This window comes from Cryptotermes secundus, unplaced genomic scaffold (genome assembly GCF_002891405.2).
Source record: "Cryptotermes secundus unplaced genomic scaffold, Csec_1.0 scaffold455, whole genome shotgun sequence".
NCBI classification, from domain to species: domain Eukaryota; kingdom Metazoa; phylum Arthropoda; class Insecta; order Blattodea; family Kalotermitidae; genus Cryptotermes; species Cryptotermes secundus.
The window spans coordinates 201,046-222,109 of record NW_019734967.1 but is presented as its reverse complement, the minus strand read 5'-3'; the positions used below and the strand labels follow the sequence as shown (position 1 = coordinate 222,109).

Here is a 21,064-nt window from a genome sequence, read left to right as displayed (position 1 = left end):
TCTTTGTTTTCAGAAAATCGCAAGATGTAGCCTGGATTTGATATGTTTAGATATTTGACTTTGCAGGTGTTTTGTAACATTTGTGAGCCATATATTTTGGGTGTGTTTGTCCATGTTTTTCTCTGACAGCACAGTGCATGGTGGTTAAGTTTGATGACCTTTAAAGGCTATAATCATCTTATTCCACTTTTACCCGGACTGTATTGAGTGACTCGCATATTTGACGCAGAAAAGCCCCCAATTAGTAATATTATGCATATGTATTGTGTGACTGTGGATAGATTGCCAAATGATCTTTGGCACAGAAATTGTGATGTTGAAACTAGTAAGGCATGCTGCACTTCATGGTAAGATGTCAGTTTGCAAGAATGTATGTTGACCACATGTACATTTTAATTCAGACAGCCCGTTTTTGACATTACATTGAAAGAATTCTGGATAAACTACTTCAGTAAAGAAACCCATCAGGTATTAAATGGGCTGTGTGACTTATGCTTTAGATCTAAATTCAGTTTGCACATTTTCTGAAGTTACAATATAGTTGAATATATGTTTGCAGCCAGCAAACTTTTAAGTATCTTCTTTGACAGTTTTGTTTTTTAAATTAGTTTCAGAAATTTGTGTTAAAAGATTTTCAGATATATTTTATATGACAGTTTTCTCATTTTGAAAATATCAGTGGGGGTGGAGACAGCTTTACATTGTGATTCATGCGTGTAAGTACAGTTTTGTTCGTGTTCATAAACCATTGTTGAAGAATTTCACAATACAGTGACCATATACTTGAATGTGTCTAACATTTGCCCATATTATTTTGTCAGCGATCAGACCTCTTGTAAAATTCTCTACATAATAGAAGTAAAATAGTCTAACCAGACTTATTCCGACATGACTTCTTACTGAACTGTGATGTGTTAGGTGAAGGAAAAACATGTAGGTATGCTTGAATATTAGAAGAAGTATTTGATTTAACTGTAGTACAAATGTTGAAAATGGTGAAATTGCCTCAAGTTTTATGGAGGAAAGAAGGGTTAACTGACTGGTTGCCTACTTTGTCACACCTGTGTTCTGTTAGTGATTGCTGTGTGTAATGTAAACTGTTTTAAACTAAGTAAGATTTGAGGTTTTCAACTAACTTTAAAAATGTGGTTGTTGAATCATGTTTAATTTGTGATTATGAAACATAAGTTAACCCATTCTAAACTTTGTGAATCTCAAAACAAGGTTCTTAATTTTTGTTCAGTTTTTGGTGATTTTTTGTTATTGCTAGTGGGGTGGGACTAAGTCCCTTGTACTGCGGCCACTTCTAGCTTATTGTACCAGCCCCAGATGATAGGTGAGGGTGATTGTGGAGCAATTGGTGGAATGAAGATTGGCAGGGGAAACCAAAGTACTCGGAGAAAACCTTCCCCGTGCCACTTTGTCCACCACAAATCCCACTTGACCAGACCTGGGCTGTGAGATATTGAGGCTCCCGCATTTTCTAGACAGTTGGCTCATGGATGTGAGGCTGTCAGGATGGCTGCCTCTTACCCGCAGGAAGATTCCTGATGCTCATTTCTGTTAGAGGCTGAGCAGACTTCCAAGGCCACAGTGCGGCCAGAAGGATTAGGTCAATGGAAAAATGCAGTGACCTCATCGGGAATCAAATCTGCAACCTTCCATCTTGTGGCATAGTGCCTCAACCGGCTATGCTACCATGTACCCCCATGCTCAAGATGAATAATGTAATGAATGTACTTCACCATGTAAAGTGCTAGTTAAAATTGTCTTATCTGAATGAAATTAAGTATGGTGTGATAGTTCTTCATGAAATGGTCTGGTATGAAATTGTACGATAATCTGTTGAGCAGTTCTCGATATGTTTTGTGCATCATACAAACTGAGAGAACTCAGTAGGTGCAATACAGAGTTGAAAATGCTCCTAAAAGTGGCACATATTTAAGCTGCAAGCCAGATAAACTGTGCATGGATAATCAGGAGTACAGACCTGCTATATTTTAGTTCAGACATACATTACAAAGTTTATAAGCTAGTTGTATAACTTTTCTTGAAGTTTTAGTATTGTGGTGTTGTCATTAATATGTGGGGCCCTTTTTATTTCTGAAAACATTTTACTGAGTTAATTTTTTAGGAAGCTAAAGAACTGTAGATTCTAAAGTGCTCTGACGATGGTAAAATCTTTGAGCCTCGACAAAGCTATTAGGATTCTTCAGGCAGACAAGGGCAACTGCACAGTGGTGTTTGATGAATCAGAATACAAGACAAAATTGAACACTTTGCTGGAATCTTGTTTTTACGAGCTCTTGCCAAAAGATCCTACAGCTAGAATTGAGAGGATAATGCAGAAACTTCTTTCCAAGCACAAAAATTCTCTCCCTGTTGGTCTAAAACACAAGTTGACTTTGTACCTTAGCAAACTTCCACATCTGCATGGTCTTCCCAAGATCCACAAACTGGATGTTCCTCTGAGGCCTATAGTGAGTTCTGTTGGTTCTTCTTGCTGTGCTCTGGCTGGTTTTCTATGTAAGATACTAAGTCCTCTTTCTGGGAAATCGGAATCCTTCATTAAGAATTCGGGCCGCCTAGTACAGTTGTTGAAATCCGTAAATCTTAAATCTTCAGATACCCTCATTAGCTTTGACATCATCAGTCTTTTTAACCAATGTTCCAGTTGATGAAACCCTACAGGTCATCATAAATAAGCTCCACAATGATGACACACTGGTGGAATGATCTATCTTATGGGTTGAAGCCATCATGGAGCTGCTGGAGGTTTGCCTGAGAACTACATATTTTCAGGTGGATGACAAGTTCTTCCAGCAGAAAGATGGCATGGCTGTGGGAAGCTTCCTATCGCCTTTTGTTAGCAACATCTTCATTGGAGCATTTTGAGAAATTGGCTCTTGATTCAGCACAACATAAACCGTCACTGTGGCTCCAGTACATTGATGGCACATTTGTGGTCTGGCCTCATGGTCCAGAGTGGTTACAGGATTTCCACAGCCCTCTCAATAGTGTAAAGCTGTCCATCCAGTTAATCGTTGAAACAGAGACAGACAGTGTGATTGCCTTTCTTGAAGTTCTGCTCATCGGGGAAGAGACGACACTGGTCACCATAGTCTACAGGAAACCCACCCACACTAGCTGATATCGCAACTTCAACTCTAACCACCTACACATGTGAAAGAGGTTTGATTCAGAGTCTTCACAATAGAGCTACCGTATGTGAAGAAAGACGAGATCTGGTTAAGAAATCAGCAGCCCGAGAAGTGGTCTCCAGCTCAACAGTTATCCCCAAGGTTTTCTTTGACTTGGTCATTAATTCCAAGGGTAACTAACGGTCGTCTGAATCAAGAGCAAAATCCTCTGGGCTCTCTGCGTATCCCATATGTGAAGGGTGTTTCAGAGAAGTTTGAACATATAGAGANGAATTCAGATGGAAAATTAGATCCATGCTAGAGAAGTCTAAGTCATCCAGACCTAACATGACCACGAAGGAACTGAAAGCCGTGAAATCTTTGAGACTTAACAGGGATATTAAAATTCTTCGAGCAGACAAAGGCAACTGCACAGTGGTTCTGGACGAATCCGAGTACAAGGATAAGTTAAACACGTTGCTAGAGTCCGGAGTTTACGAAACCCTGCCCAAAGACCCTACAGCTAAGGTGGAGAGGAAAGTACAGAAACTCCTTTCTAAACATAAAACCACTCTTCCAACCGAGCTTAAACACAGGCTGACTCCATACCACAGCAAACCTTCTCATCTTTATGGTCTGCCGAAGATTCACAAAGCGGGTATTCCTATGAGGCCTATAGTAAGTTCGATTGGTTCTCCTTGCTATGCACTGGCAGGCTTTCTCCATAAGATACTCAGTCCTTTTGCTGGTAAATCCGACTCTTTCGTTAAGAATTCCGCCCACTTCGTTCAGTTATTAAAGACTGTTAACCTTCAGTCTCAAGATACTCTTGTTAGCTTTGACGTTGTCAGTCTCTTCACCAATGTACCAGTCGACGAGGTCCTACGTATCATTGAAAACAAGCTACACGACGATGTCACACTGACGGAACGGTCTGTCTTGCAGATCGGAGCCATCATGGAGCTGCTGGAAGTCTGTTTGAAAACCACCTATTTTCAGGTTGACGACAAGTTCTTCCAACAGAAAGATGGCATGGCTATGGGAAATTCTCTCTCGCCCATCGTTAGTAACATCTTCATGGAGCATTTTGAAAAACTAGCTCTTGACTCAGCTCCGTACAAACCATCGTTGTGGCTGCGATACGTGGATGACACTTTTGTAGTCTGGCCTCATGGTCCAGAGAGATTACAGACTTTCTTGGACCACCTCAACAGTATAAGGCCTTCCATCTCTTTCACCATGGAAACTGAGTCTAACAATGCGATCTCATTTCTGGACGTTTTAGTCATCAGGGAAAAGACGGCACTAGCCACACAGGTCTACAGGAAACCCACCCACACTGGCCAATACCTCAACTTCAATTCTAACCATCCGCCGCATGTGAAAAGAGGCTTGATAAAAAGTCTCCACGACAGAGCCTCTACCATATGCCAAGATCGACGAGATTTGGTCAGAGAAATTAACAACGTGAGACACGATCTTCAGTTGAACGGTTATCCCAAAGGTTTTATTGACTCTGTCATTAATTCCAAGGGCAGTAGTCGTCCGAAGAAAGAGGAAAGCCCTCTGTGTTCTGTTTATATTCCATATGTGAAGGGTGTGTCTGAAAAGTTTAAACGGATAGGTAATCGATATAATATTAGGACCATCTTCCGTACGAGACACACACTTAGGAACTCCCTTATGAAAACTAGACCGGAAAGAGATCCGCAACAGACGGCACAGTGCGTCTATAGCATTCCCTGTGAATGTGGCAGAAGCTACATTGGCGAAACAGGCAGACCTCTGGCCGTGCGGCTCCGGGAACATAGGCATAACCTAAAAGAAGGTCTTCTAGAAAAATCTAAACTAGCCCAACATGCCTATGAAGAGGGACATAGGGTAGGCTGGGATGAAGCTAAGATTTTGGATATTGAAAGCCACATCAGGTATAGGAAATACAAGGAAGCGGCCCATATGGCATGCTCGGCCAACCCAATTAGCCAACCCAGTTTGGACTTTTCTCCCATTTGGATCCCCATTATCAGCAATGAAGTCACCAATTCACATAGAAGATCTGTATGACGTGATATATGCTTTTATTTATTTCTATTAAGTTCTAAATTAGATAGACGTGATTTACTCCATTGTTGACGCTAGTTAGACACTATTAGTTTTTGTTACTAGTTCTTCTTTCTATTCCATGCCGTGGGGTCATGGACCTGGTTATGAGTTTAGTTTCGTGGCATAAATTTCTACAGATCTATCTATCCTGGTTCCACGCTTGTAAGTGTTTGCTACAATTTGTTATGAATATTTTTCTTATTAGCTCTCATGGACTTAGCCTGGTCTCAGGTGTTTATAATCTTCATGTTTTGTGACATTGGTTTGTCCAGTGATTGAGGCTAGCTCTTTCTAAGGGACCCAACTGAATAGGTGTTTTCCTTCACCTGAGGACGGAAACAGATCCAGTTTCCGAAACGTCGTGTTTTTATTTGTTATCTTAAAAACCAGGACGATGGATAAAGTCCAAAATCCCAACATATCAGTGTGTTATACACCATCGTCAGAATCCTATAGTAACTACATATAGAGAATTGATACAACATCATGATGATCTTCAAAACTAAACACACATGAGTTCACTCATGCGAACCAGGCCGGAAAGAGATCTGCAACAGACGGCACAGTGCATCTACAGTATTCCCTGTGAATGTGACAGAAGCTACATTGGTGAAACAGGCAGACCTCTAGCCATGAGGCTTTGTGAACACAGGTGCAATCTCCAACAAGGTTTTCTAGAAAAATCAAAATTAGCCCTATATTCCCATGAAGAGGGTCCTACTCATAGAGTAGGCTGGGATGATGCTAAGATTTTGGAAATTGAAAGTTAGCAGGTATAGAAAATATAAGGAATTGGCCCATATGGCATGCTTAACCAATCCAATCAGCCAACCCAGTTTGGACATTTCTCCTATCCGGATCCCCCTCATCAGCAATGAGGTTTCTAACTCAAGGAGAAGATCTGTATGATGTAACAGATTCTTTGTGGTTTTCCATAAGGTTTCAGTCTCGAGTGTTTAGGTTTTATTCCATAGCTGGCACTAGTGGTGGACACTGCATGTCTTCACAATTTTTTTCTTCCAATTCCTTTGCATTGGTACTCATGCACTTGGTTTTGTTGGTTAGGTTTGTGGCAGAAACTTCTACATCTTTTTCTGTCCTAGTTCCATGCATGTGTGAGCTTTATCACAGTTTTTATGCACGTGATTTTGTTGGTTACGTTTGTGGCAGAAACTTCTACATCTTTTTCTGTCCTAGTTCCATGCATGTGTGAGCTTTATCACAGTTTTTATGCACGTGATTTTGTTGGTTACGTTTGTGGCAGAAACTTCTACATCTTTTTCTGTCCTAGTTCCATGCATGTGTGAGCTTTATCACAGTTTTTATTGTATATTTTCTTGTTGTCTTCCACCGAATTAGCCTGGTCTCAGGTGATTAAATGGCTGTGTAATTCTGACAGGGGTTGTCCAGTGATTGAGATTAGCTCTTTGTAAGGGGTCCACCTGAGGACGGAAACAGATTCAGTTTCTGAAACATCATGTTTTCTATTTTTTGGAAAACTGTATGAAAAAAGTAAAAAAACCCAGTAATTCTGTCTAAAAAACTGTGTTTGTAAATGTTATGAATAATAGAAACGGTAATGTGTCTTGAATTTAGTAAGCTAGTTTGTTATTGATGTTTTTTTTATTTTATGGTCAGCTACTTCCCGAATTTCTAGACACATTATTATTATTATTATTATTATTATTATTATTATTGGAGGGGATGGGTTTCCCCAAGCACTGTGACCAGTTGTTGATCTATTGTGCGTCCCCCTTTAATTTCTACCGTTGCCATGCCCTTCCAATACTGGTGCTCGCTATCAGCCCCGTTCTGCCAGCGAGGTCTTCTGACCTCACTGGCAGTGGTCCCTGATACTTCCCCATCTACCGGAGGAATTGGAAACTATTTGGGTGGGAAACTTTGCCCAATTTTGCTCAGAGGTCTCCTAGAGACATGAGGATCTTTTATGTGCCGTAAATCTATGACACGGGGCACATGGCTTAAAGTCCCTCCCGGAGGACTTGTTCCCTGAATTTTTCCACCCTTAAAAATTCCATGACTTCCGCCGTGTTTGAACCCGCGTACCTTGAGTCATGAGGTGGGAACGTTACCTCTAGACTATGGAGGCCGCTTCTAGACACCTTGCTATGTGACACTCATTTACAGCTCTGTGGAAACAGTGTTCACTTTATTTCTAAAATTGTGAATGAATGAATGAATGAATGAATGAATGAATGAATAAAAGAAGTTATTTCTTTGTGCATATATCTTACTTTAGATTACATTGTATGTTGTCATGTTCCCATATGATGTGGTCACATGTTGCAGCTCCTCCCCCTGGACCTCCTGGAGGTCCACCAGGACCTGTAGGCCCCCCAGGTGCTGTTGCTGTTCCACCTGGTGCCATGGGTCTTGTGCCTCCACAGCAGCCACACCAGCCACCACAACCTCCCGAACTGCCAAGTAAGTCATATGTTGAGGATAATGTTTGTTTACCTTCCTACAGGGAAGTTCTTTCTACAGTTGTAAATTTATTGTGTGTTGTGTATGATTGGGGATGTCATGTCTGTCCACTGAAATTTCATTTACAGAACTGCTCAGAGGTTTAACATTTGATGTTGTAATGTTGGTGACTTTGAATGTCTTCTGGGCTATGGTGCTGTGTATTTCTTTATGTGCATACCATTGTTTCGGAGGGCTCCACTCTGAGGAAAGAGGCTATCCTGAAGATGATGTCAGCAGGTTCCTTCAAAACTTGGTACCTGGTACATTGTGTCAAAGCCCAGAATTTTCATGTCCATTGTATTTTCTGCAATAAAAGTTAGCAGGTGGGATAGCATAGTTAGACTGGCTATGGGCTGGATGACCAGTGAGTCAAGAGTTCAAGTCCCGGGGGTTGCAAGAATTTTCTCCACAACATCCAGACTGGTTCTGGGGCCCACCCATCCTCCTTTGTAATGGGTACTGGGGGCTCTTCCCAGGGGTAAAGCGGCCTTGGCGTTGAAGCTGACTGCTCAACTCCAGCTAGTGCTGAGGAGAAGAAAACGTGGATCTATACATCCACTCCCCCATATGCCTATATAATTAGTTAAGTTTCAATAAAAGGTGACTTAACATTTAAACTTAATCTGAAATGAACTTTTGCACAAGACAGAGGGGAGTAGTAACTTCATGCTCTGGAGCCTTAATCCTGTGAAGGAGCCCCTGGTTGGAGATTGGGTGGGCGTTGGGCCAGTTCACTGTCACATGCACATTTACCAGGGAAGAGTTCTTTGTCAGAATGCAGAATTGAACAGGCTCATCATCATATCCTCAGTTACCAGAATTTTGCAAAGAAATCCAAGTGCAGGGACCTGCTGTAAATAGAATTAAGATTGAGGACAACCTTAACACAAAACATGGATGAGTTCCCTCCAACTACTCCCTTCAAGAAAGGAAGATGAATGTTCTCTCCAAGGATAAGAGCATCACTTCCTCCTCAGATAATGCTCTTCTGCTTGAAAAAGGGACTGATTTCTAACTTCCTTGTTTTCGTTGTTCCATTTTTGTCCCATGGGAAAATTTATGGGGGTCCCATAAAGGGACATCTTTTCTCACAGTTCTACCTTCCCTCTATATGTCCACTCCCCCATACACCTTCATGGCATAGTGCTTAATTAGTTGAGGACAGGGACAACCTTAACTTTTACCTTCCCTCTGGGAATGACCCTGAAAAGGACTGTCTTTTTCCACTGCTTAATTTCTATCCTGTGGTAGGAAGTATGTACAATGGTCCCGTATTGTAACATCCATAAATTTGCTTGGATATCTCCTGATGGGAAGATACACAATCAAATTGACGGTATATTGATAGATAGGAGAATGCACTCAAGTATCCTTGATGTCCGATCATTCAGGGCAGCAGATTGTGATACTGACCACTACTTGGTGGTGGCAAGGGTTAGAGAAAGACTGGCAGTGAGCAAACAAACAACACGCAGAGTTCATATGGAGAGGTTCAATCTCAAGAAATTAATAGAGGTAGAGGGTAAAGAGCAGTATCGTGTTGAAATCTCAAATAGGTTTGCGGCTTTGGAAAACTTGGACACTGAGGTGGATGTTAATAAAGCTTGGGAAACTATTAGAGAGAATATCAAAATTTCTGCCAAGGAGAGTCTAGGTTATAAAGAACTGAAGAAGTATAAGCCATGATTCGATGAAGGATGCTGAAAATTGCTAGACCAAAGAATAGAAGCCAAATAGAGGAATAAACGACTTTAAGAAGGGTTATCAACCTAGAAGTAACTTAGTGAAGGATGAGAATGGTGATTTGCTTGCAGATTCCCACAACAATTTGAACAGGTGGAAGAACTACTTCTGTCAGCTATTGAATGTACATAGGGTCAGTGATGTTAGGCAGATAAAACTGCATACAGCTGAGCCATTAATACTTGATCCCAGGCCTTTTGAGGTTGAAATTGCTACTGCAAAATTGAAGAGGTATAAATCGCCAGATAGTGATCAGATTCCAGCAGAACTGGTTCAAGCAGGAGGTGACATATTACGTTCTAAGATCCATAAGCTAATTACTTCTATTTGGCATAAGGAAAAATAGCCTGATCATTGGAAGGAATCTGTTATTGTACCAGTTCACAAGAAGGGTGATGAAACTGACTGTAGTATTTATCGTGGGATATCACTGCTATCAACTTCATACAAAATTTTATCCAATATTCTCTCAAGGTTAAGTCCATACATAGATGAAATTATTGGTGATCATCAGTGTGGGTTTTGATGAAACAGATCAACTACAGATCAGATCTTTTGCATTTGTCAGATAATGGAGTAAAATGAGACAGTATATCAGCTATTTGTAGACTTCAGGAAAGCGTATGATTCAGTTAGGAGGGAAGTATTGTACAATATCCTGATAGAGTTTGGGATACCCATGAAACTAGTTAAGCTGCTTAAAATGTGTTCAGACGAAACTTATAGTAAAGTCTGTATCAGTAAAAATTTGTCTGATAAATTTCCTATCCAGAATGGTCTGAGACAAGGAGATGTTTTATCACCACTCCTTTTCAACTTTGCTTTAGAGTATGCCATTAGGAAGGTCCAGGAAAACCAGGTGGGACTGAAATTATACGGGACACATCAGCTGTTTTCTATGCTGATGAATTTACTGGGTGATAATATAGATACCATAAAGAAAACCGCACAAACTTTAATTGACACAAGTAAGGAGGTTGGTCTAGAAGTAAACACAAGAGAAAACTAAATATATGTTGCTGTCTCATCAACAAAATGCAGGGCAAAATCATGACGTAATGATAGAAAACAGATGTTTTGAAAATGTGGCACAGTTCAGATATTTGGGAACGACTATAACAAATAAAAACCTGATTGAGGAGGAAATTAAGATGAGATTGAACTCGGGTAATGCTTGCTACCATTCAGTCCAGAACCTTATGTCTTGCTGTCCAAAAACATAAAAATCAGAATATACAAAACTAATTTTGCCTGCGGTTCTGTATGGATGTGAAACTTGGTCACTGACATTAAGAGAGGAACATAGACTGAGGGTGTTTGAGAACAGGGTGTTGAGGAGAATATTTGGACTGAAGAGGGATGAAGTGACAGGAGGTTGGAGAAAACTGCGTAATGAGGGATTTCATAACTTGTACTCTTCTCCAAATATAATTAGAATGATGAAGTCAAGGAAAATGATGTGGTCAGGGCATGTAGCATGAATGGGGGAGAAAAGGATATTGGTGGGAAAGCCAGAAGGAAAGAGACAACTGGGAACACCAAGGCGTAGGAGGGTGGACAATATTAGAATGGATCTTAGAGAGATAGGATGGGATGGTATGGATTGGATTGGATTGGATTGGATTGGATTGATCTGGCTCAGGGACCAGTGGAGGGCTCTTGTGAACACAGTAATGAACTTCCGGGTTCCATAAATTGCTGGGAAATTCTTGAGTAGCTGCAGATTTCGCTTCTCCTCAAGAAGGGCTCAGCTCCATAAGTAAGTAAGTAAGTAAGTAAGTAAGTTAGATAGGAAGTACAGGGTGATTCAGAAAGATGGACACAATTTCAATTGTGTATATTTCCTGAATTATATGTTGCACTTTAAGTCTATAAATTACATTTGATTATACATACATGGAAGTTTATAGATGTTCATTGTGCCCCCCTCCGGATGCACGAATAACATCTAGGCGGTAGCTGAATTCATCCCACACTCGATGACAGATAGCTTGCGTCACTGAGTTCACCGCAGCTGTGATACGGTTTCTTAGGTCATTCAAATTTGTGGGAAGATGTGGTACGTATACTGTATCTTTCACGAATCCCCACAGGAAAAAGTCTCAGGGTGTGAGATCAGGAGACCTCGGTGGCCAGAACTGAAGTGCCAGGTCTTCATTCCCCATGCGACCTCTCCATTGTTGAGGTAGAGATTCATTCAGGAAACATCGAACATTCAGGGGCCAATGGGATGGAGCTCCATCCTGCTGGAAAATATAAGCTCCTGAATCTTCATTCATTTGAGGAACAAGCCAGTTTTGCAGCATTCTAAGATTCTTTACTCCAGTAACCGTGTTTTCATAAAAATAGAAAGGTCCATAAACCTTTGTTAACGATAGTGCAGAGAACACATTAACTTTCGGGCTGTCCCTCACATGTTCGAGTGTTACACGGGGATTTTGTAGCCCCCATATGCGAACAGTGTGCCTGTTGACTTTCCCACTTAGGTGAAACGTAGCTTTATCGCTAAAAGTTACACGAGGCAGAAACAGTTCATCTTCCCTGTTTTTGAGCATACAGTCACAAAATTCTACATGCTTTACCTTATCGTTTGCGTGAAGAGCCTGTGCCAGTTGTAGGTGGTATGGCTTATACACTAACCGGCACCTCAATACACCCCAAACAGTTGTTTGCGATAGTCCAAGTTCCCTACTAGTGCTATGGGTTGACTTCATTTGGCTACGCTCAAAGCTCACTCGAATGTGCTCCGCATTCTCCTCCGATACATGCGATTGGCCTGGGCTTTTACCCTTACAGAGAGAGCCAGTTTCATGAAATTGTTTATTCCAACGATAAATGCTCTTCCTTGTTGGAGGTTGGATGTTAAACTTAGGACGAAATGCACGCTGCATCGCAGTCGCAGATTCAACTTTACTGAACTCATGAATGCAAAAAACCTTGTGTTGCATAGTAGCCATCTCGCTTACAACTGACGCGGTGCTGGAGTGCTCTAACAGTAGTATTAGAAACTTTACAACGTCCTCATTCAAATGTATGTTACAGAATTCAAATGGAACATATAGTTCAGGAAATATAGCCAATTGAAATTGTGTTCATCTTTCTGAATCACACTGTATATTAGTGCTCTGAAGGGTCTTTTTCTATGCCACTCTTCCCATTGGTCAGGACCAGGCTCCATATCTTTATCCCTTTCCTTTGGTATGAGTTATCATTTCCATTGTAACCTGTCTATGTAGGTACCTTGCCCTACATTTGAACCATGAAGATAGAGGCGGAATCCTTCTCTGGAATGTTAGTATCTGCATACAAGGCGAACTGGTGTCACAGTCTAGTAGACTGCAACCTTAAAAAGTCACTTCTATCAGAACCTCAGAACTTACAACTGAAAGTTCTACTTGTCTAGCCACTCGCATGCATGCACACGAGAGTTCTGTTGTTAGCAGCAATTCTTATCTCTGAACTTCAGAGCATGCAGTAATCTAGTCTCATCTCCTATGCTCACCTTATCTCTTCGTTGCCTGTCCCTGAATTTGTTCTCAAGAATTGTTTTTGAATAATGGTTGTTATTTGTTCATGTTATAAAGATATTTATGTTTGGACAGTGATTGATGTCTTTTAAAATTTGTATCATATTTTGAGCAGCTTGTTGCAGGATGCTTTCATGTTCGAGGACATAACCAGTGATTCTGACATTCTTGAAATTACAGTGTTCAATTGTCCGAGAAGGCCCAACTTGGGCCGGGAAGGTCGACCAATAGTTCTCAGAGCAAATCACTTCCAAATATCCATGCCCCGAGGCTTTGTTCATCACTACGATATCAACATACAACCTGACAAATGCCCGCGTAAAGTCAACAGAGAGATCATCGAAACAATGGTCCATGCATACAGTAAAATATTTGGAACTCTAAAACCTGTTTTTGATGGACGGAATAATCTCTATACCAGGGATCCACTGCCTATAGGAAACGATAGGGTCGAATTGGAGGTAAAGTGTCTGTTATTTGATATGTTACGAAAAACATCTTGTGTTGGCATATTTCAGTAATGCACTGAAAGTAAATGTGAATCCAAATGTACATACAGTGAAACCTCAATTTTATTCTTTTGAAGGGACCACCTAAAATCAGGGTGTAAAATCAGGGAAATGAAAATGTTCAAAAGAAATAATAAATATGTGGGTTGCTATAGCTATTACTTCTGTGTGCCTTTTGAAATATTCATGTTTGAACACTGTAAAAATATAAATGCAAATGCAATAATCTTTACATCCTGTCTTGAAAATTCTTGTCATTCATCATGTGTGCAGACAACATTAATGGATAACACTTGAATAATAAGTGGTAGTTCTGGGTCACTGAAACCATGACATATATTGATTAATTGATAATCATAATGAAATGGAAATTTTTGTAGAATTGGTGAACTACTTATACAAATTTTCCTGATTGGAGAATTTTTCCACTTCCGCTGATAATATACATGACCTGTGGATAATCTGTAAGTAAGTAAATTTATCTAAAAATGTTAAGTTTTAATATAGTTGAAGTAAATGATGGGCAGGTTCAGTACTAAAGTAGTTTGTAGTTATGTTGTCATTTGTATGGTAACTTTACGGTGTTCATTATGTAGAACACTTTGTACTCAACACAGTGTGAAAGATGGGTGTATGTGTTTTCATGTGGTGTGTGGAGATATGGCTGATTATACTAGGGATGACTTCCTTTGATGCATATATTTTCCGTGCATTGTTATATCTTATTGTGGTATTGTATTAGATTGGTATGTTGTGGATAGTGCTTAAATTTTATGAGGATTCTGACGGCGTACTCTGGGAGTTACGTTTTGCTTGTTTGTGTTGACAGTTATGGCTGCTTGTATTGTTAGAACAAAGTGTTAGAGTTTAACTTAAACAACACAACTCCTGTAGTGTACTGTTGGAATGCACGTAAAATGAGTGTACTATGTACAGCATACCAAAATAATACTACAACCTTACTATGGTCTATTTTAGTATTTAACCTGTACATCTTTTGCTTAAATTATTTCCAGTAGCTCTTTTTTGACATGTTAAAACTAGATTCTTGATGAAATTACATATTTATTTATTTATTCATGGGACGTGTATTCTCTCAGTGGACTTCGATCCGATCCCCAACCAGGAAAATTAGTGTAAGCAATTCATTAGTTGTCTTTTTATTTTTGCAGAAATTTCCACCTGATCAGTATCGTCAGTTGATTGAAAGGTGCTGTGGTTTTAGTGAAATAAAGTAATTATTGAGATTGTTTTCTATGAATGTTGTACAGATGATTAACAGAAAGGCATATACACTAAACTACACAGCATGAACGAGGATGCCGCAAAATGAAAATAACGCAGAGTGAAGAGAGAGTGTTCATTCTCAGACAAACACATTTTAGTGCGAATGACGATATGCAGTAGAATAGGATGCATTTACATATGAACTGGTGCAGTGTGGCAGTTTCAATTGGTGAACAGTTGTTGAAGATGGCCTTGTAAGGCCAAAACATGTTTCAATTGAATGTGATTTTAATGGCATTTTAAAATAAAGGGGAGATTGTGAAAGATTTTGGGTTGCATTAGAGATAGAAATGAGCGAATAAGTCTGTTAGTGATTGTGTGAACTAGTAATGTTTCAGAATTCAGTATGCAATGCTGTAACATTTGTAAGAAACTGCATTTTAATTTGATTTTATTGGGCTTCTCATATTGTGTTAATAACTAATTTTCATGTATACAGTCCATGGCGGTTTGTTAAAGGATTATGATGGATGCAAGATTTGTGGGTTGTTTTAGGTGACGTTACCTGGCGAAGGCAAAGACCGTGTATTCCGTGTGACAATAAAGTGGATAGCCCAGGTATCATTATTTGCCTTAGAAGAAGCTCTCGAAGGTCGTACAAGACAGATTCCATATGATGCCATTCTGGTAAGTGTACAAATAGAAAATAGATGGTAGGAAAATACGTGTAACAGTTTCTTTGTCGAGTCCTTGACATATTAAGAACTGACTTAATTTTATTTGCTGTTTTGAACTTTTTCACTTCCTATATTCAGAATATGTGACCATTGTCATGCACAATAGAAACCCCATTGAGTGTACTAAATATTGAGCATGTATTCATAAGCAGAAGATCATAATGTTGTACTGGAGCATCCTGTTACACATCACTTACCATTTCTTATTTACCACCTGACATGCAAACTTATGTTAAAATCTTAAAATTCATGTTTTTTTAATTTTAAAATTATTTTTCACACATTGGTGTGCTGCATGTTTTGACTGATATGGTTAACATTAGGTGCTTAGAAAATTGCTGTTGAAATCTGCTGCACTTCTGTTAGTGAATTGGTGCAAAATGATGTGGAAGATAATTAAAATAAAAAAAATGTTAATTTTAAGATTTTGATGAAAGTTTTCAGGTGAGATGGTGAATAGGAAGTGACATTGTGACATAATAATGCCCTCTGCAAGTTGCTTTCATCCCTGTAGTGCTTGTGATTTTGGGGGGGTGGGGAATCTTAACGTGACCCTTAGTTACAGTAACATATGTCACTGGAGGAGTAAGATAATGTAAGTCCTGCCGATGACATGTATGTGTAAAGTCACAGCAAGGGAGGAAAGACCTTATTCCAACTGATATTTGCAAAAAACAGGAAGGGTGGAGATTAGCTGTTTCTAAACCTGCCTCTTCTTGGTTGCTGATTCATGAGGTCACCTTTCAAGGAATGGTAACTGTGCTTGTTGATGCTGTCCATGGGGTTTTGTAGTAAAGGTTCATTCACTGGATAACATGGTATTTCTCTCTGTGCTTACACACAAGAAGCGTTTCCTACACATCTGAAGAAATATCTCTACTCTTGATCAGTGGTTTCATCAACTTGTTCACCCGCATCAGTTTTTCTAACTATACCTACCCTGATTCTTGCTTCTAGTCAATTTTGCACCCCACATGGATTACGGAAATAGTAGTCCAAGGTTAGCCACAAGTGACAGGGCTCTGAGATGACGAGTGCACTGTTACGTGCTTGCCACTATATTGTTCTTGGTTACTTATTCTGGTGGCTTTGCATAGGTTGGACCTCTGTGGGCTGACTTTCTGTGCCAAGCATCTTGGCTAGAATATTAAACCAGAATTTTCTTCAGACCACTCTGAAACTATTTATATTCTTATCTCCTTCCCTCCTTTCTCCATTAAAATAATGAATTATGTTACATCTTCATTCTTCGGATTGAACAGAGTCAAATTGAGCTGCTACTCATTTGAGTAAATGGAAAGTACTTTGGCATGAGCGTGAATTAACATACAGAGGTATGTAACACATATATATTGTCGCGTTTCCTAGGCAATGTGGCAAGAAATTTATGTAAGTCTCGGATTAGATGAATACAAGGTGTGTCCCAAAAGTCATGAAATATATATATATTTTTTTTTAATTTATTGATGATATTGGTACAAAGTGTTAATATTCTTCAAAGTACTGTCCATGAGTATCTACACATTTTTTCCACCGACTCTCCCATGCCCGATACACCCCCTCAAAGGCCTCAACGGGAACCTCATTTAAAGCTGTTTTCACGGCCGCTTGGATAGCCCGAATGCTTTCAAAACGGCGTCCTTTGAGTACAGTTTTGATCCTCGGGAACAAAAAGAAGTCGGCCGGAGCTAGGTTGGGGCTGTAGGGTGGCTGCGGCAGCGTTGCCACGTGGTGCTTCGCCAGGAACTCATGGATGAGCAGAGACGTGTGGCTGGGTGCATTGTCATGATGCAGCCGCCAGTTAGCGGCAATGTCTTTTCGCATGCGGATGACCCTTTTCCTTAATCTCTCTAGAACATCCACGTAGTAGGGAGCGTTGACAGTCTGTCCTTGGGGTAAAAACTCTTTGTGGACCACACCCTTGGTGTCAAAAAAGACGACGAGCATTGTTTTCACTTTGGATTTGCTCATCTTCGCCTTCTTCGGTTTCAGGGAAGCCAAGGTGTGCCAGTCAGCACTCTGGCGCTTCGTTTCTGAGTCGTACTCAAATGTCCATGTTTCATCACCGGTAATAACACAGTCTAAATAATGAGGTTCAATTTCCACACGTTCCTTCAGTTAACTCGCGATCAGCACTCCATTGGCCTTTTGCTCGTCCATCAGCAATTTGGGGACCAGCTTGGCGCACACCTTTCGCATGTTCAATTCGTCCATAACGATGCGATGCACAACGGTTTTTGGAATGTTCAGCGTGTTGGCTAACAACCGGACAGTCATTCGACGGTCAGTATTCAACAAATCACGCACACGAGTCGCATTTTTATCGGTTTGGCTTGTTGATGGTCGTCCAGAGCGGGGGTCATCTTCCAATCCTTCCTGGCCCTCCTGAAACTTCTTCACCAACCTTGTAACTTGCACATATGATAGAGCAGACTCCCCGTAGGCTTGCTTAAGCAGTTCATGAGTTTCAGCAGCTTTTTTGTTGAGCTTTGTGCAGAACTTGACTGCCCAACGTTGTTCGAAAGTATCCGCCATCACGCGCCGTGGTCACAAAACACAGGTGCACTAAGTCAGCGATACTGATGCCTCCAATGCTCGAGCAGACTGACCTTGCGCGTGCTGTGAAGCTAAAGGCCTCCCCCCTCAACCCAACGGGTTCCAGCGCGCTCCGACCAGTAGGAGCGCGGGAAAGAAATATATTTCATGACTTTTGGGACAAACCTTGTATGTTTATTGGACAGTCACTTTTTACACTCACTAATACAATCACTTGGACTTAAAACGCCTTCAGATGTTTCCTCTTCAACTGTTATAACACTCAAAATTATAACCTCTCTCACTTATAATGCCTTCAGATATTTCCGCTTCAACTGTTATACACTCTTGCGCCGTTATTCTTGGTGGAGTGTCTTTGTTCTTCTCGAATCGCTCGTTTAGTCTGAAGTCCTTAGCTCTTGTTGGATCAGAACTCTCTTCTTAGCTCTTGTTGAATCTAAATTGACTTGGTCCTCTGAACTGTTCTTCGCTTATATCCTACCCTCGGACAGGATGGAGGCCACCTTGTCGAAAGGTTCAGTTTCTCTGTTAGCTGGAATATTTATTAGCTGGTCTATTCGTTGCCATGGGAATTCAGCATTTCTGCCTCTGTTGGGTAGACAGTTTCCTAGGTAGCATGTGTTCTCATTGTCCATTGTGCAGCAATGGATGTCCTATATTCCGGCTTTCAGGCAGCACGTCACAGTATATAGCCATAAATAATCTTCTCTCATATATATGTAAGCTGGGATCTTTAGAGGCCTCTGCTATTCAGGTTTTGTGGCCAGATTTGTGTAAACATTTTGTAATTGTGGAAAATTCACATAGGGATTCTGAACAAAGTACAAGGGGGTGTACTGTTCTGTGTATTCATGACTTGAGAATAATGTTGGGATTTTGCAAGAAACCATCATGACCCCTTGTTTACCGACGCCTCACAGGACATTCAGCCAGGAGTTTGTCTCAGTGGCCCCACGCCTCTGTATTTCACAGTCCTTCAATCTGACATGACATACAGTCTTTCTCATTTATATAATGGTGAATGTGTGGCAAAGAAGGCAAGACGTCAGACCGAAATCATGACTGTGTTGTTTGAACACATATTTAATCAGTATAATAGCCATTGGCTGACATTGGTATTAGCATTGTCAAATCTTTGGTCTCTTCTAATATAAGCAGTCCATTGTTGACTTAATCATTTAAATTGCTCACTGCTACCAGTAAATAATGAGTATAAATACTTATGTCTCGTTGATCTAAACAGTTTCCAATCTTGTTCAGCATTGCAATTTTCCAACATACATCCGCTTCTGGAAGCTTTCTGCCACAAATTTTGAATTTTGTGACTCATTATAATTGTGTGCCAAGTATTGTATATCTTTGACCTTTACATTCTTTGACATCTGTTCTAGTAGTTCATGTATAGGAACAACAGATAGCATTTTATATTTTCTTCAACAGTTTGTATGCATATTATTTTCCTCTCGGTCTCGTTTGCCATTGTATGTAGCTGGTAGGATTGAGATTGGAAATAAAGAGAACAGGAAAGGGTAACAGAGTATGAATGTAATGGTTTTTTACCCTGGATATAAAAATAATATTTTAACAGTTTATATTATGTGTCGGTTACCTTCTCAGTTTGACAGTTTCAAGTTGAACCACTGGTGGACAACATGCATTACACTATATTCTGACTGTGTTTAATATATTATGTTAATTATTTCAGGCTCTGGATGTTGTTATGCGCCACTTACCGTCCATGACATACACTCCCGTGGGGCGATCGTTCTTCTCATCACCGGATGGATACTACCATCCTTTGGGTGGAGGGAGGGAGGTGTGGTTTGGTTTCCATCAGTCTGTGAGGCCATCACAGTGGAAGATGATGTTGAACATTGATGGTGTGTAGCCACTGTGGAGCTCTGGGCAGAAGTCAGAACTTTCCTTGGGATCAATTTCACCCAGCAGCTTGAATAATGTTCTTATTGTCAGTGCCGATCTGTAGACGCTGCAAGCTCTGTTTGTTCATGAAACAACATGTAGCCTTTGCTATACATTATATGTGGAAGTGAAGTTTTGCCTATATAGGAAACATGAAATTTCAATGAAGAAAGCAGTCTTCTGGGATTTGGCACCGTGTATATGTGGTGTTAACCGACGTTTCGGAGGAACGTATCGCCTCCATCTTCAGGGTAGAAGAAAAAATAAGAAATCTGCAAGCGAAGAGACCGTGAGAACCGGTCTGCTTTTACCGGTTCTCACGGTCTCTTCGCTTGCAAATTTCTTATTTTTTCTTCTACCCTGAAAATGGAGGTGATAAGTTCCTCCGAAACGTCGGTTAACACCACATATACACAGTGCCAAATCCTAGAAGACTGCTTTCTTCATAGTCACCGCCGTGAAAGCCTCAAATCTTACATGAAATTTCAGAGTTAAACCCTAAAGTGCTTTCATTATCTAATTCATATCCATGAGCCTGCCTTTATGCCCTCATGCTACAGGCCTGAATCAGCAGTTTCTTGAAATGGTTTCTGCTGCTATCCGTGAATGCTGATGACATGTAACAAGCATGGCCTACAATGTCAAGTGTGTTTTAATGAACATTTTATTGTGCACAGTCAGTGTAATAAAGTCGAGCAAAGTAGCATCATTCAGTTAATATATGTTCTTTAATTTCTGTTGCAATGAGTGATTTTCTCCTCTCTTCTGTTTTTGTATTAGGTACATATTTTAGAAAATGGCTCGGCCAGTAATTGCTATCATTTGTGAGTCATATAACACTGCATTGTCATGCCTTGAAATGTTAAAAGTGTGGATAGAGAAATTAGAAGTCTCATGTGGCAGTATTATCAGACATACCAGATTCAGGGTGTGAGTGAGAATGGCTATAAAAGTAGGTGAAAAGTTTTGGAATTTATTTGTAGCTTAAAGCCACACTTAGAGGAAAGTTTGAGCTTGAATTTTTATATGTTGCCATGTCTATTTTGTGTGCGCTGGCACATACAGTTTGTGTTAGCACATCCAATTTATATTGGTACATTCAGTTCACGTGTCAG

The 21,064-nt window shown here is 40.3% G+C and overlaps 1 protein-coding gene across 4 annotated transcripts in view; it reads left to right on the top strand.

Moving 5' to 3' along the window:
- Nucleotides 1-21,064, top strand: part of LOC111869079 (protein argonaute-2) — a 96,108-nt gene that overhangs the window by 23,238 nt on the left and 51,806 nt on the right. For all 4 annotated transcript variants that reach the window (XM_023860292.2, XM_023860293.1, XM_023860291.1 and 1 more), the window contains 4 exons: nucleotides 7,554-7,688; nucleotides 13,181-13,461; nucleotides 15,292-15,423; nucleotides 19,735-19,909. In XM_023860292.2, coding sequence (XP_023716060.1) covers nucleotides 7,554-7,688; nucleotides 13,181-13,461; nucleotides 15,292-15,423; nucleotides 19,735-19,909 — 723 coding nt within the window. The remainder of the gene's footprint in view (nucleotides 1-7,553; nucleotides 7,689-13,180; nucleotides 13,462-15,291; nucleotides 15,424-19,734; nucleotides 19,910-21,064) is intronic.